Here is a 17,245-nt window from a genome sequence, read left to right on the forward strand (position 1 = left end):
AATCTGTGTCTGCTCTCCTTTATCAGAAGTGCTGACTATTCCAGACTCATCAGATTTTAACGCTGGCTTCTTTTCTCTGCTGCAAGCCATCTTCTTCTGTATCTCTCCCCATCTCTTATCACATGATGCACATTGACTTCTTTATCATTAAGACCAAAATTCTGTTCAACTGAGTTTACTGCTTCATCCCCATCTCCTCGCTCAACCCTATACCCCGTAAACAACACAGCACCCAATTTTCCCTGGTACCTATGTTAGCTGAAGAAGGCAAATAGTATGCTGGCCTTCGTAGTGAGGAGATTCAAATACAATAGCAGGGATGTCTTTGCTGCAACAGTACGTACATTTCTATCTTCAGCCACTTCTCTGTCCTCTTTGATTCCGCCATTAAGGTTTTGGAGTAGATCTGTAGCTTGGGTTGTGGGTGTTGAGGTTGGTTGGCTCGCCAAACTGTTTTGTTGTTCTGCAGACGTTTCGTTACCGTGCTGGGTAACATCCTCAGTGCAGCCTCTGATGAAGCGTCGGTGTGTTTTCCCACATGGTTTTTAATCTCTGGGGTCCGTTGCGATGGATTGCCTCACTTCCAGGTTTCCTCTGTAGTGGAATGTATATGGGGTCGAGTTCAATGTGTTTATTAATAGCATGCTTCGTGGAATGCCATGCTTCCAGGAATTTTCGTGCTTGTCTCTGCCTAGCCTGTCCCAGGATCTTGGCGTTGTCCCAGTCGAAGTCGTGGTTCTCCTTGTCCATGTGGATTGAGATGAGTGAGTATTGGTCGTGTCTTTTTGTAGCCAGTTGGTGTTCATGTACTCTTGTTGTTAGTTCCTGATGTAGGGTAGTGTGATGAGTGTGTCGGGGCGTGTAGAATCTTTCTGATGCTGTTCCTGTAGGCATCTCCTGACCCAGTTCTTTGGATATCCATTATCCTTGAACACTTGCTGTACAGGAACAACATCAGAAAGATTCTACATGTCCCGACCCACTCATCACACTACCCTACATCAGGAACACGTCAGAACTCGCCACAAGACTTCTACGACCGCTGGGCATCAGAGTAGCACACAAACCCACATCAACCCTACGACAAGTGCTCACCCGAACTAAAGACCCACTCCCCACCATGGACAGGACCAATGTCATCTACAAGATCCCCTGCAGAGACTGCGAGAAACACTACATCGGACAAACAGGAAGGAAACTAACAACAAGGGTACATGAACACCAACTGGCTACAAAAAGACACAATCAATACTCTCTCATCTCAATCCACATGGACAAGGCGAACCACGACTTCGACTGGGACAACGCCAAGATCCTGGGACAGGCTAGGCAGAGACAAGCACGAGAATTCCTGGAAGCATGGCACTCCACGAAGCATGCTATTAATAAACACATTGAACTCGACCCCATATACATTCCACTACGGAGGAAACCCGGAAGTGAGGCAATCCATCGCAACGGACCCCAGAGTTTAAAAACCAGGCGGGAAAACACACGACACTTCATTAGATGCTGCACTGAGGATGTTACCCAGCACAGTAACGAAACGTCTGCGGAACAACAAAACAGCTCGGCGAACCAACCAACCTCAACGTTAATTCCACCATTTTCAGAGAACCAACTGTTGACTCTCCACCTCGCAAAAAAAAATCGTAGCAACTTCCTTCTCTGCTGCAGATACATTTTTAATCCACATCTATCTTTCTTGGAGATCCATAGTTGAAACACCCCAACCTGATTTTGGCCCATGTCAGTAATAAAACAAGCCTTACCAAAATCACAATTTACTCTGATGATAAACTGACCCTTGTGACCTACCCAAACATTTTGACACTGACTACACAGTTCTACTGCAAAACAACAACTCCATGGTCTGGCTAGTTGTATCAGCGCTCATCTAATTGTCAGATTCTGGATGTATGCTGATATCTAACTGTGTACCTCACTGCCTCTCTTGATCTCTGTACATGTTTCTAAATCCTTGTCTGACATCCAGTACTGGATGGGTAGAAATTTGTTTGGAAAACCAAAACCAATCCTTCCATTTCAACAACAAACTCCATTCTTCCTGCCAAATGTCTAAGGCCAAACCAGACTCTTGGCAGTTTTGGTATCGTATTTGATTCTGAAAAGACTTTCTAACCACAACATCACAATGCCCACATATTTTCACCTCAGTATGGTTGTTTAATATCGAAGTCGCTGAAAGTAAGTGTAAAGGTGCAGCAAGCGATGAAAAGGGCAAATAGTACGTTGGCCTTCATTGTAAGAGGCTTTGAATACAGGTACAAATGTATAGGGCATACCTGGCGTTGTGGAGTTTTGGTCTCCATGTCTGAGGACGGATGTTCTGGCTATTGAGGAAGTACAAAGGAAGTTTGCCAGACTGACTGGGATGGTGATACTGTCAGGGCAGTCTGGAAGCATGGTCGCAGTCTAAGGATATGGACTAGGTCATTCAGGACTGACCTTGGGAAATTTCTTCACCCAGGAAGTGGTAAGCTTGTGGAATTCTCTGCAACAGAAAGCAGCTCAGGCCAAAATATTGAATATTTCCAAGAAGGAGACAGATATATTTCTTAGGGCTAAAGGGATCAAAGAGTATGGGGAGAAAGTGGAAACAGGGTATTGAGTTTGATCAGTCATGATTATAGTGATTGGCAGAGCAGGCTTGAAGGGCTGAAAGGCTTACTCCTATTGCCTACGTTTCATCCCTTCTGTAGTGAAGCTCTCCATGATGCCGTTAAGAAAATAAATATGAGAAGGAATAGGCCATTCAGTCCCTGAAGCCTACCCTAACGTTCAACCAGATCTGGTTGATCTTCTACCTCAACACCACTGTCCTACAGTTGATTATTCCACTGCTCTCCTAGCTTGCAGTTCATGCCCTACCTTGCACCAACTCCTGATCAACCTGCTCCCTATCTTACCTTGCATGTTACCTAAGCAATGGCTCTCTTCTAAACCTGTCTTTCTTGGCCTAATCCCTTTTCTATCTCTGTAACCACCTCCATCCGTGCCATCCTCAAAGATGTCAGTGCACCTCTGGTTTGGGCTTCTTGCGCATCTGGAATTTGATTATTAAATCAGTATTATTTAATTATAGCATTTGAGTCTAGGCCATGAGCTCTTGAATTCCCTCCCTAAAACTCTGCCTCTTTCCTCCTTTTTAAGACCATCCTTAAAACCAATCGCTTTGGCATAGCTTTTGGTTACATGCCAAGCATCTGTTTGTGGCTTAATGTGAAATCTTGTTTTTTGATGTTGGAAGGAAGTAGTTTGAAATGTTTTACAATGTAAAGGAACTATATAAATTGTTCTTGTTTTTCTGGAAAAACTACTTGGTTTTCTGTGCTTTGGAATTTTCATACCCTTCCTCACCTGACATTTATCTCTTCAATGAGTTCTATAGAAAGCAATTTTCCTTTTTATAGAGTAGAACTAGGGATGTCTGTCAATATAAGCATTGACTCATTAGCCTTATCCAATATGCTCCTGAAGAACAAAGAACAGTTGTTAAAATGCTTAGCAAAGTACACTCGTGGATCTTTGGGCATGCAGGCTTGTGTATCACTTGAGAAAATCCCTGTTCAAAAGTTGGTCACTGCTACATGATCCCTAATGTCACCCAAAATAAAATCCCGCATTGTATTTCATGATTTTGGAGAATAGAAGATTTAAATTAAAAGGAAAGTCTGAAAATCTAACCCTGATTAGTCCCATTTTGAGATTATATTAAATGTTTACTTTGTTGGAGGAAAGTTTAAGAATTTAGTGTCTGCTTGAGACTAAACGACGGCACCCTTTTTAATTATGCCTTCTATGTCTCCTTCCTGCTCAAATCTAAATTGTACCGAACAAATTCTTTGATATAACTAAATGTAAACTGCTCTGAAGATTGTAAGAGTGCCTTTAGATAATTACAGTGTAGAAGTGCAGACATTTTTATCCTTTGCCTTTGGAAGAGTAAAAAGACAGCTTTGCAATTGGGATTCTCTCAAGCAACCACGTTTTATGTTCACTTGAAAAGTTAACTCATCTGATGTTTTACGCATCACTAGGTGTTGCTTCCCTGCACCATGTCCCTGCTTGGAGCCCCTACAGAGGCCCGCTATGGGATCTGGCAACGCAAATATAAATGGATTAAAGTGCCTCATAGAAACTGTGTATGTTTAAAGCTGCCTAAAAATAAACCTTCAATATGAGAGACATCTTCTACTTCAATATGCTATTGAAGCTTAAAAGTTCTATCCTGATTTTACTTGAAACTGATTTTTGTGACAATTTGCGAAACTGACTTCCAGTAAATATGTTTAATATTTCTATTTCTACATGTTTAAAAATTTGTAAAAAAACTATTATTGCAGCATGCCAGTTACTGTTTAATTTGGCAAGTTCTAAATAACTCTGAATTACAAATATGGGAACAAGAGTAGGCCTCTCAGGCTTTTGAGCCTGCTCAATGACTGATCTGATTTAAACATCAACTGTACATTCCTGCGTACCCTTAATAATTATTCATCCCCTTGATATTCAAAACTCTGTCTATGCCTTCAATATATTTAAAGATTCTATGTCCACTGCCTTTAGAGAAAGGGAATTCCATGGACACTCACCCCTCTGAGAGGGGAAAAAAAATTTGCTCGTCTCTGTCTTAAATGGTCAGTCCCTTTTTAAACTTTGACCCTAGTTCTAGACTCTTCTGCAAGAGAAAACATCCTTTCCACATCCACACAGTCAAGTTTCCTCAGGATCTTGTACGTATTAGCATAGAGATTGCTTGAACTTGTAAACCAGAATCAATTTCATCATTGCGCAATAAATTTGAGGTAAATTAGCATTTAAAATGTATTACTGCATAAACAGTTGATACAAAAGGCAAATGTCATTGGGGTGATTTGAGTTTTGTCGAAATATCTACTAATAAATGTGGCTCATTTTTTAAAAAATCCTTTAACTGACTTGAAGTAAAGATATTTTTTAATCATTAGACATGTTGACACACGTTACGTTTCTTCATAACACTTGGCAGACAGGCAGCAATTTTTTTAAAAATGCCATGATTTGGCCCACAATGTTGCTGGGAGCAGAGATTTAGGAAGTTACCAATCAAGTGGTAAAACTTTAATGGGAGTGACCTGCGGAGTGTTGTCAAACAGAGAGACCAAGGGGTGCGGGTACATAATTCCTTGAACGTGGCACCACATGTAGGCAAGGTGGTGAGGAAGACATTTGGCATGCTTGTCTTTATTGGTCAGAGCACCGAATACAGGAGTTGGGACATCATGTTACAGCTGTACAAGATATTGGTAAGGCCACAATTGGAGTACTTCACACAATTCTGGTCACCGTTCTATAGGAAGGAAGTTATTAAATTGGAAAGGGTACAAAATTTACAAGGATGTTGCCTAAATTTGAAGGTTTGTTATAATGAGAGGCTGGATAGGTTGGGACTTTTTTTGCCTGGAGCATAGGAGGCTGAGGGGTGATCTTGCAGAAGTTCATAGAATCACAAGGGGCATGGATAAGGTAAATAGACAGACAGGGTCTTTTCCTCAGGGCAAAGAAGTCTAAAATTAGAGGGCATAGGTTTAAGATGAGAAGGAAAGATTTAAAAGGGACCCGAGAGGCAACTTTTTCACACACAGTAGTGCATATATGGAACAAGCTGCCAGAGGAAGTGATAGAGGTAAGGACAATTACAACGTTTAAAAGACGTTTGGCAAGTATGTTAATAGGCACAGTTTAGAGGGATATGGGCCAAACACCGGCAAATGAGACTAACTCACTTTAGGAAACCTGGCTGGCGTGGACGAGTTGGGCCAAAGGGCCTGTTTCCATGTAGTATAACTCTGACTCTTAAGTTTGAAGGTTATCCACTAGTCTACTACAGGTAGCTCAGGTTATGTTGGTGTTCTACCTCCACTACTGTTTGTTTCACTAACAGAGTTAGAAAACATTCAACAACGGCATTATTCTTTATTTGGACTTCATCACAGAAATATTTCGGTTTTATATTTAGCTCAATTGCTGTGACTGAAGATTAGAGGCAGCGTATACCCAAATTACAAAGATACATTCATTCATATTGTACAGCTTAACTCATGAAAGGCTAATTTACTTCTGGTGGATAGTGAATGACTAGCTATATTTTTTTGACAGAAAAGATGGCTTCCTTTTATTATGTGTGTGCTGTACAAGTCTGCTTTATGTATTCAAAAATTCTATCCATTTTAATATTGTTCCATGTTTCTGAAAGACTTTCATTCAATTTTTGTGAAGGATACAGCCTGTTAACTCCTGAATTCAAACTGGTATTCATTTCCCATTCTATCCTGTGACGAAAATTGAAGGTTTCTTAAAAAATACTGTTTGTTTAGAATAAATATTAATGCTCTTGGAATATGTTTTTAAGATAAGTGCAAGTGGTCCAATTCTCCAAATAAATTGGACAACTAGACTACTTATTGTCCAAAGGAATGTTATTAGCTGTAACTGTGTTCTTATAGATGTTACAACATTGCACAGTATGCAATTATACCAACACATTTAGCAATACAATTCACCTGTTTAGAGAGGCAGCAGTATTCACCTGAGCTGTTTATCTGATCTCCAGAATTGAACCATGTACCACAATTTTGATTCATTCCTATTAAGTTCTGCACCTGTGCAAATCATGTTTAATGGATAAAACCATTGTAACTGTGATGACTTTATATCTTTCAGGCGCTTTCGACTAAACAAGAAAACAACAGACAAACAACCTTATAGCAAGCTTCCTGGTGTGTCTCTGCTTAAACCCTTGAAAGGAGTGGATCCAAACCTCATAAACAACTTGGAAACTTTCTTTGAGCTTGATTATCATAAAGTACGTATTAACATTTCATAAAGCTCTATTGTTAGCTAATAAATGATAGAGAATGATCATGGAGACCTCATTGTGTTTAGGTGGTTATAATGGTAACTGAGCAAATGGGATATTTTTATATAATGTTATTTCTGTCCTTACAATTGACAAGATAACTGCATTTGAGGAGGCCATTAAGCCTATCATTGTGCATCCAAGATGACACCCACTATCAATTTTATTATGATGTCCATTAATTCAGCATGTCAAAAACCTCTGAATGTAAATTTTGTATTTTCCTTTTACCAGGTTAAACCTCAGGCCAAATCTTAAAATAACTTTCTAGAATTACCTTTTGCAGACTACTTCCCACATTGTGTGTATTAATGAGATCTGTTTCTGCTTTCTTTGAAAGTGCCATATTCCCCATTATTTCTTTCTGTATAGCTACAAGATCCTCCTAGCCTTCTAGCTCTTAATTTGCATTGACTTGAATTCTTGCTTTGAGCCTTGTTGAGTAAAACGGAGCACATTATTTTTAGTGTAAACCTTTTAAAAGTATTCGAAAGTCTAATCATATTTTCCACTATGCTTCTATTTTTACTGGGTAGTTCAACATTCTGTGAACTTGTCTGCTATTCTGTAATGATAGGGCAGGTAGACCATTGCATCTAGTTATGATTAAGATATCATTGTGCATTGACTAGCAACAAATTTGCCTATATACATGGTTTATCCCAATTCATTCTATTATTTCTGAGTTGCCTCTTTCAATTTCAATTCCTCTTCTAGTTCTGGTATTATCCGCAACTTTGCCCAATTTATATGGGGTTTCTAAATTAGAAACCATTGTGGACACCCCACCAGCCCTCACTCCATAGCACCTCCTTGCACCCCATCGCCTTGTATCTCTCCACACCTGCTCCTTTAAATTGTACTGTTCTATGACTTCTTACCCACACTCCGGCTTTGCCTTATACACCCCCAACTTTCAGCTGCAATTTTCTCGACTTGCTGTTGATTGATTAACAGATGATTAATTTGAAGGAATGCCTTGAACAATTTTTAGTCCACTGTTATCCCGTTTGTGGTAATTTTGCACCAGTTACATCTCGCGATGAAACCTGGCTAGATAAATTCTATAGAGTCGTACAGCACGGAAACAAGCCCTTCAGCCAATTCATCCATGCTGACCAGGATTCCTAAACTGAACTAGTCCCATTTACCTGCTTTTGACCCATATCCCTCTAAAACTTGCCATATGTTTAATTAGTCATTGAAATTACAAAATCATCCAGATCAGCACCTATGCAGGGTCTGTATTGAACTGACTTCTTAAAGTTCATGAGTAATGTCACTAGCTCTCCTTCCTCTGTGCTTTGAATTATGAAGAAACACTTCTCCTTTGCCTGACTTCAGATCAGAACTTTGTTCTAAGAAGAATGTTAGAATGGTGAAAAAATGACAGGTATGAGACATAGGTTCAGTCCTGAATTTAAATCCTTTATAGAGAGAAATGTTTATCTGTGAATCTGTATTGACTGTTCTGAGAGCTGCACTGTACAGTTTGGATCATGCGGTGGGCTAGCTCGGTTGCCTTGATGGCTGGTTTGATGTTGCGGATTGTCGCCAACAGTGCAGATCCAGTTCCTGCACCAGCTGAGGTTACCGTGAAGGTCGTGCCTCTCATCCTCTCCCTTTGCCTGACGTGTGGTGACCGCTAGTCATCTCTGTGTATTGAGGAGCAGCCCTTCGGACCTTTGGGACTATGTAACTTTACCTATACTGTTATGCATTGAATGCTTATGACGTCTTTCCTTCCTTTCTCTACCATCCCCATTTCTGCCAGTTTGAAATATTGCTTTGCGTACAAGATCATGATGATCCTGCAATCGATGTCTGTAAAAAGTTGCTAGGAAAATATCCAAATGTCGATGCCAGATTGTTTATTGGTAAGCACATTTAACGCATACGGTTTTCATTGTATTGACAGAAATTGGTGCTCCTTTGCAATTAAATGAGAGCATAAATTCTTTGACATCATTCCTCAAACCTCACCAAGCTAAAGCTTTCCAAAATTATAAATTGGAAGTTTTTACATTTGTTTGTAAATAATTTGAATGCCATCAGTTAAAAACGATTTTAGTGTGGCAGGTTTAAAAATTTACTGACATGTTCACCATTATAGAGATCATTGTTAACACATCAGTGATGCTACTTTAATTTTGATATCGACATGATTGAATTAACTTAGTTACAATGGTCATTTCTGATTGTTTGTAATAAAACATTTCCTCAAAAACTGATAAATGCCATTATTGTTCTTATAGGGCCTTGGGTTAGTAAGAGAGATTTAACTAATAAACGTAGTTAAATTAACACTAAGTCCTTGAACAGAATGGTGAGATTGTGGAATTCCATACCTTGTGGAGCAGTTGAAATAAATAGCATAGGTGCATTTAAGAGGAACATAGATGAATATGTAAAAAGGAAAAGGAATAGAAGGATATGTTGGTTGGGTGAGATAAAGTAAATGGTGGTGGGAATAGGGAGCATAAATGGCATCATTAACCCGGATAGCCTGTTTTGTGTTGTGAAGCTGTTATTTGTCTATCTACTTAACCAATTTAACTAGAAGAATTGTACTTTTTAAAAAGAAAAGCAACTTTAGATTGTGGGAGAAGATATGCTTGTATTGCTCTTGACCATGTGCTGTGATTGCATTAACAGAAGGGCTAAATTCAGATGCTCTTATTTTCCAAAGCAGTCTTCAAGTCATTCATAATATAATTAAAATGAAATATGCTGCCACATTCTACTTTGCAATATTTTCTGATAGGTATAAATAATCTTCCCTGCAACTGGTTTCGGTTCATTTCCTGGTCAGTTAACCTGTGTGCAGAAGACCGCAGAAGATATGTTTCCAGACCAAATTATTGGAAATGTTTTTAATGGTTGAGTATGTATCTGGGAATTATTTGTAAAATAGTATTAATGGAAATGATTATAACTTCCAGGTGGCAAAAAGGTTGGCATTAATCCCAAGATAAACAATTTGATGCCAGGTTATGAAGTAGCCAAATATGAACTTGTATGGATCTGTGACAGCGGAATTCGAGGTAAGCAACACTTTATATTAACTGTGTGATTTCCCTACTTTATTGCTATTTAACACTTTTTAGACAATGGTACTTAAATGCATAATGTTTCAAGTCACATTTTTGAATTTTCACCCACTTTAAGTTGAGAGAGAGAGAGAGAGAGAGAGAGAGAATAAAAACTGAAAAATGTGCTAATGTCATATACATACACATGAGACAGCCTGCATTTACTAATTCAGTCAGTTATTAAACATGTTTGGGTGAGTTCATCACTGCTGTAGTGAATATTTGGACATTTTGAATATACCACCATTAACTCCTTAAAGAAGTTCATTATAAAAATAGAATTTAAAAAAAGTACAGCTACACAGTTGCTAATGTATGAACAATAATAACCAAGCAGAGTTTCTAATTTTTTAAAAACTTTTTCCACTTTCCTAATATTCAGTGAAACCGGACACACTGACAGACATGGCCAACATGATGACTGAGAAAGTGGGCCTGGTGCACGGATTACCATATGTTGCTGACAGGCAGGGATTTGCTGCTACTTTAGAACAAGTAAGAATGGACTGCAATGCAGTGTTTGTGTTTGAAGGCATAGCCTATGTTTTATTAATAATTTGAATGTACTGGAGAGATTCAGTCCCTTAATGTGCTTAAATCATTCAACTGCACTGATCCAAAGGATTATGTGGAATAAAGTAAATGCATACATTTATGATGGTAATATTTGGAAAACACCAATTAAAGCAATTTTAATGATGTTAAAGCTTCATTTCTAACCATTTCATTGCCTCCTTTGCAACCTGTATCCCTCTATCTTGGTTCCATTTTCATTTCCTTCTGTATCTGTTATGTCAGAGCCCTGCTTTCAGCTCTGATCTCAATTCCACTAAATGCTTGACCATCCAGTTTCTGTCTCTGGCCCCTATGCTAACCAACATTTTAAATGTTTGTCTCTGTGTGCGCAGCTGATATCAAAACTTGTTACCTTATTATGCACATCCTGATTGTGGAAAATTTCTGCGCAATAACCAAAAAGCATACATTTTTATTGATCATTGAGTAGTCAGCATCCTTCCATCTGTGACGGACATGTTTCAAATAAATCCATTTCTGATGAGATATCTTCATTTAGTGTACCTTTACTAATTACCAAGGAAGCCAACCCTGGAGTTGCAAGTTCTACCACAAATATAACGTGAAGCTGCCAGGTGCCTTTGTGGGTTGTTGCTTTCACCATTGCCTTCTGTTGCTTAGCCACTGATTTTTGTGGTACAGCAGGCAAGCCCACAGGAGATGTAATTAATTCCTTTATCGTCAACAAGTGACTCTAGGAAAAGAACAAGAACTAGAGAAACACAGGTCATATGAACCATCAACTTGATCCAAAGAGTCAGCTTGATGTATTGCGCACACATTTTGCAAATCAGCCAAAAGTAGTTATTGCTTTCCATATGCATGTGTCAAATTCTCCATCGGGAAACAGATTGTCTGTCACTGTGGTCCTAAGGCAGTAGGACTTTTAACCATTTCATCAGGGTGCTTTGTAATGTGACCAGTAGTGGCGATGCGATTCCTTATCCCATGGCCATAGTTTTCATGATGCATATCGAAAGGAAGAGCAAGTTATAGGGATAGTATGGGAGTCTTTGTAATGAGAGTTGGCTGATCAGTTCTTCGCCTTGAGCCTTGATAGATTGCAGAGTTTACCATCTGACCTTATAAGCAGATTGCCTTCCTTCCACATCTGCAAGGAATCTAAGGTCAAGCACAATGAGGAAGCCAGGCAGAGTGTGCGCTAAGACACAGTTCTGTTTCACTTCATTCTGCACTCTGAAGTGGAGCTATCAAACTGTGCAATGCAGTGCATGTCGCCATGGAAGAAATGGATGAGACAAAGGAATCTTGCCATGCAGCCAATTTTGTCAAAAATCTAGAGTCCTGCTGTGTTGATGGTATCAAATGCCCTCCTGCCCTACCTGAAGGTAAAGATGTATACCTAGTTCCTACACTTGCCTTTTGTCTGGCGTTTGGAGAAGACCATGCACACCATAGATCTGCCAGTTTGAAAAGCACACTGTATGTCTGAGTACACTTGGTCTGCAGGAGATGGAGTCTTTTGACTGACCCCAGCAAAGGCCTTCCTGATGATGCGAAGGAATAAGATCGCCCTTGTTGCAGTCTTGTCTGCTGCCATAATCGTAGGGTTTCATTGTAAATGCAGCACTGAGGAAGGAAAATGTATGTGATTAAATTTATAAGTTTTTATTTCAGTTATCTGTGGCTACTTCAAAAAACTAAATTGTTTTGAGATGTTCTTCATAACCAAATGTTTTAACTGGACCCAAGTAAAACTTGACTCTAAAAAGGCAATATTTTAGTTCTGATGGTTCTGACTGTTGGCCTTTTCACGTTCATCTGTAATACCAACCAGAACAACTGCTATCAAGTTTACACAAACCTAAAGTATACCAATTTGTCTGATTATTTTAGAAATTTATTACTGTTTTAAATCAGAAGCAATTTAATAGGCCTTAATGAAATTGCATCAGTTTGTGTTGTCCAAGTGTGCTACAGTGTCCTTCAAACTGTGCCAGTTCTTTTTATTAATATGAAATCTCTAATACATTAGAAACAATATCTTTTTCCAACATATTCTAAGTATTTTCATTAACACACAAAATATTTTTATGTATGTAATTTACAGAAGCATAAGGTGGCTCAAAATGATAAATCAGTTTTTCTTTTGTGTCTAAAACTCAGCAGATAATTTGAGACTTGTGGTCAGTACATGGAATTCATGAGGAGAGACCTGATATGTTAGTTATGTTGGGTGTTGGTTTGTCTGCAGTAATGTGATCTCAAGATTTACCCTATTTTCTGATCTAACCTGAATTCTGTTTGTGCTGGTCTCTTACTCAAAGGGACATTTACAGTGCAAAAGAGGCCATTCTGCCCTTTGCATCCACACTCGTCAACAAAGATCTGACTACACTAATTCCTTTTCCAGCTTTAGGCCATAGGCCCAGACATTATGGTAATGCAGGTGAATATCTAAATATTGCTTAAAAGTTACAAGAGTTTCTTACTCAACCACCCTTTCAGGTAATATGTTCTACCTCTGGGTGGAGAAATTCTCCTCTAGTTTTTGACCTCTTACCTTAAGTTTATGCTCCCTAGACATTGACCCTGCTACTAATAGACAAAGTGCCTTGCTATCCATCCTGTTTTTGTCCCTTGCTCCAAAGTAAACAACTCTAGTCTGTCCATTCTTCCTTCATAGCTCAGACCTTCTAGCCCTGGCGGCATCCTGCTTAAATCTCTTTTACGCCCTCTCTAAAGCAATCACATCCTTCCTATGCTGTGACCAGAACTGTATGCAGGTCTCCAATTTCAGCCTAACCTGGGTGATAATTCCTAAGTTGATCATGGAAAACTTTTGTTATGTATTTCACTGTAAGCTAGTTAAGGAATAATTATTGATTCCTTGTGTAATTTTCATGACTGAGTGCAGATATACTCTTGAATTAGCCTATATCTGCTTAGTGTAGTTGCAGTGCAAGAAGTTTGTACATATAAAAGCTAAACTAATTTTGGGGAACTTGGCTGGATTTATACTGCAGTAGAAATTTCTAAACTTGTGCAACTTCATTACATCATAGGTGTACTTTGGCACATCACATCCAAGAACATATATATCGGCCAACGTGACTGGCTTCAAATGTGTAACGGGAATGTCCTGTCTGATGAGAAAAGATGTATTAGATCAAGCTGGAGGACTTATAGCTTTTGCTCAGTATATAGCTGAAGATTATTTTATGTCCAAGGCAATAGCAGACAGGTGAGTATTTGGGATCTCATGGATGCAGAAATCTCTTAAGTTCCAAAAACTTTTAAAGCTTTCAGTTCAGAACTAATTTCTAGTATTTAACTGACCTATCCCTGATTACTTTCCTGTCCTGAATTTGTTTATAAAAATCTTTTCTCTTGAGAATGATGTGGCTAATTGAGTAATTAAGCCTCCATGTGGTATGGTGCAAATTCTCCTCTGTTTTTTCTCCTGGTGAGTTGCAGTTTCAACTGTGATCCACCAAACCATCAGGGATTCTGTCTAGAGAATAAAACCTCTGCTCCCTCGGCAATGACCCTCCAACATTGCCCAGGGAATTCTTCTGTCCAGAGAATAGTATCTTTTTGGGTTATTGGAGCTCTTATGTTATTTGCTTTTGTTGTAGCCCGAGTTTGACTTTGTTGGGCTTGTTTGTTGAGGTAATGTGTGGCCTTCAATCTGAAAGAAAATAAGTTACCAAAAGGCAGGGGCATCAAGAATCTTGTGAATCAAATGATTGTCTAGGAACGAGGAATAGGAGTATGTATATCACCTGTTATACCAGTTAATGACTGGTCTGTTTCCTTATTCCACCCCCTTACCTTGGCTCCATATGCCTTATCTTGAAAACTTGTCAACCTCAGATTTAAAATTGTTAATTTAGCTAGCATCCACTGTTTTTGTGCAAAAGAATTCTACACTTCTACCAACTTGATTTCACTCCTGAATGGCTTCACTGTGAATTTCAGGTTGTTTCCTTGTGTCTTCGACTTTCCCTTACAAAGGAAGTATTTTCTCCATCTAGACTATCAATTCCTCTCCAAATCATAAATACCTCCAAATCTGCGGCATTACTTCCAAGGTCAATATATCTGTTCTCAGCGCTACTTACTAAGACAGTACCCACTGTACAGATTCAGGTTATTCAGGATCAATGGTCTTCTGAGAAACTTATCACTCACCTGAAAGCTAACAGAATTTGCATATTTGTCTTAATTCCTTTATCGTCTTGGCAGTAGGAATCTTTACAGATGCCAGTAGCTTGATACTTTTTGGCATATGATGTTTTTTTTAATTGCAGCACATCTGGATGTAATAATAAGCAGCTGAACTGGTTACGATGTGGCTGATATTAATTTCTTCAAAAAAGTATTTTTTAATTTTAAAAATGTCATCTTGATTAATTATGTTGATTTCATTTTTAGGGGTTGGAAATTTGCTATGGCAAGTCAAGTAGCAATGCAAAATTCTGGCAGCTATTCCATTTCCCTGTTCCAGTCACGAATGATCAGGTGAGGCGTTTATAGGTGCTTAACGTGATGGTCTAGGCTATTCTGCGTCTTAATTTATGTCGAATAATTTATGACAGTTCCTCAGCTCTGCTCTTCAACCTTTGTGCAGTTACAACAGCAAAAAAACCTTGCATTTATGCATCATCTTAACACAAAACTCCATGTCACTTGCAAAAGTGTAATCAAACAAAGGTGATAAACAAAAGCTTTGTCAAAGGTTGTCCTTAAAGGAGAAGAGGAAAGCTCAGCTCAATGCACTTTGTAGCCAATACAGTACTTTTGAAGTATAATCACTATTGTAATGTACAAAACACGGTGCCCAATTTTCATATTGCTGTTTGTGGGATCTTGCAATGTGATAATGGCCTTATAATCTTATCAGTCATATTGGTTAATGGATCAATGTTGGTAAGACCATTAGGTGCAGCTTTCTTGTTCTTGCCTGTGTTAGTTGGCAGAAGGGAGCTTGGTTTAGTGTCTCATTCAACAATCCTTCAACAATTGATACTGCACTGAGCAGCAACCCTCAAATTTCTGACTATGATTTTAAAGTTGCATCCACTAAGTACCACTTTTAAGTTGAATTGTAAACAAGTTGAGTGAATTGTTTGAAATGTCATTTACTTTGTTTTTTCCTTTTGTTTTGACTAAGGTGGTCAAAACTGCGTATCAACATGCTGCCTGCTACAATTATATGTGAACCAATCTCTGAGTGCTTTGTTGCAAGTTTGATAATTGGATGGGCTGCTCATCATGTCTTCAAATGGGACATTATGGTATTTTTTATGTGTCACTGCTTGGCATGGTTTATATCTGATTACATCCAGCTCAGAGGAGTCCAGGTATGTGATTAACTAAGTCATATTGATTAAATCAGTGTAGTATTTCAAACATGTAAGTTAATTACAATTGTTTCAAGCTGTTTGTTTAACTATGTATTTGCTTTCTTTGTAATGGGAGCTCTGTCTTCACGTGCTGTTATCAGGAGACAATTTTGATGCCTGCAAACATTTCTTTTGAAAGTGGTTCAAAAAATACAAAAACAACCCCAGGATAGGGAACCAAAGAGTTAGCAATAATGAGAAACTGAAAAAAAATTTAACGTATTGAAGAAATTAATGGAACTTAAAGTTGGTACATTCCCTATCCCTGATGATCTGCATCCTCCTGTTAAAAGAGGTGGCTGTAGAGATAGTGGATGCATCGGTGGTCATCTTGTAGATTGGAAGATAGTAAATGACTCCTATTTAAGAAAAGAGGAGAGAGAAAACAGAACTGTAGGTTTATTTACCTGACCTCAGTAGTAGAGAACTCTTAAAATAATTATTTGTTCACTGACTAGCCCAACATTTATTACCCATCCCTAATTTCTCCAGAGAGCATGATGATGGCCTTGAACCTTTGCAGTCCTTGGAAGGGCTGGTCCACCCACAATGCTTGTTACAAAGGAAGTTCCAAGATTTTGATCTAGTGATTGTGAAGGAGCAATGGTACAGTCAGGATAGTAAATGGCTCAGAGTGGCACCTGCAGGTGGAGATGCTGCCATCCTGTTCTTCTAGTTGATGGTTTGGAGGTTGCTTTTGAAGGATGCTAAATGAGTGGTGCTAGAAACTGTTGTAAAGGATCTGATAACTGCATGCTTCAAAAGTAATAACAGGGAAATTGTTTGAGCTTTTAGAAGAAGTAATGGTGGAAGAGCACATACAGCTAAAACAAATTAAAAAGACTGAGACAACAAGGTGCAGGGCTGGATGAACACAGCAGGCCAAGCAGCATCATAGGAGCAAAAAGGCTGACGTTTCGGGCCTAGACCCTTCATCAGAAAGACTATCCTTGGTTTTACTTAGTACTTTTTTGACCTCAAGATATTTCTATACAGAAAGGCGATAAATAGCCAGATCATCTGTTTGTGATATTTACTGAGGGCTATATGTTGGTACAGTTCCTTGTGCTTCTTAATGAGACCTGGTCAGTCCTAAAATTCCTTACTTAGGGGGGAAAAAAAAAAGCTAAGTGATCTGTGCATATTTTCTTTCCTGTTAACTTAAGCAGTAATAATCTTTTTAACTTTGCAACTTGCTTCTATTTCTATTTTAAAAGTTAGCCTGTTAATATAATTAACAACATAGCTGAAGTAATCTATGGCATACAACTTGAACAGTAACTTGT

At 38.7% G+C, this 17,245-nt stretch overlaps 1 protein-coding gene across 2 annotated transcripts in view; it reads left to right on the forward strand.

The window, feature by feature from the left end:
* The window catches only part of ugcg (UDP-glucose ceramide glucosyltransferase), a 34,545-nt gene that overhangs the window by 14,206 nt on the left and 3,094 nt on the right, over positions 1-17,245 (forward strand). For both annotated transcript variants that reach the window (XM_020510639.2, XM_020510640.2), the window contains exons 2-8: positions 6,727-6,868; positions 8,697-8,799; positions 9,865-9,966; positions 10,397-10,509; positions 13,617-13,795; positions 14,989-15,075; positions 15,728-15,917. In XM_020510639.2, coding sequence (XP_020366228.1) covers positions 6,727-6,868; positions 8,697-8,799; positions 9,865-9,966; positions 10,397-10,509; positions 13,617-13,795; positions 14,989-15,075; positions 15,728-15,917 — 916 coding nt within the window. The remainder of the gene's footprint in view (positions 1-6,726; positions 6,869-8,696; positions 8,800-9,864; positions 9,967-10,396; positions 10,510-13,616; positions 13,796-14,988; positions 15,076-15,727; positions 15,918-17,245) is intronic.

The sequence above is a fragment of the Rhincodon typus genome, chromosome 3 (genome assembly GCF_021869965.1).
Source record: "Rhincodon typus isolate 14 chromosome 3, sRhiTyp1.1, whole genome shotgun sequence".
Lineage (NCBI taxonomy): Eukaryota > Metazoa > Chordata > Chondrichthyes > Orectolobiformes > Rhincodontidae > Rhincodon > Rhincodon typus.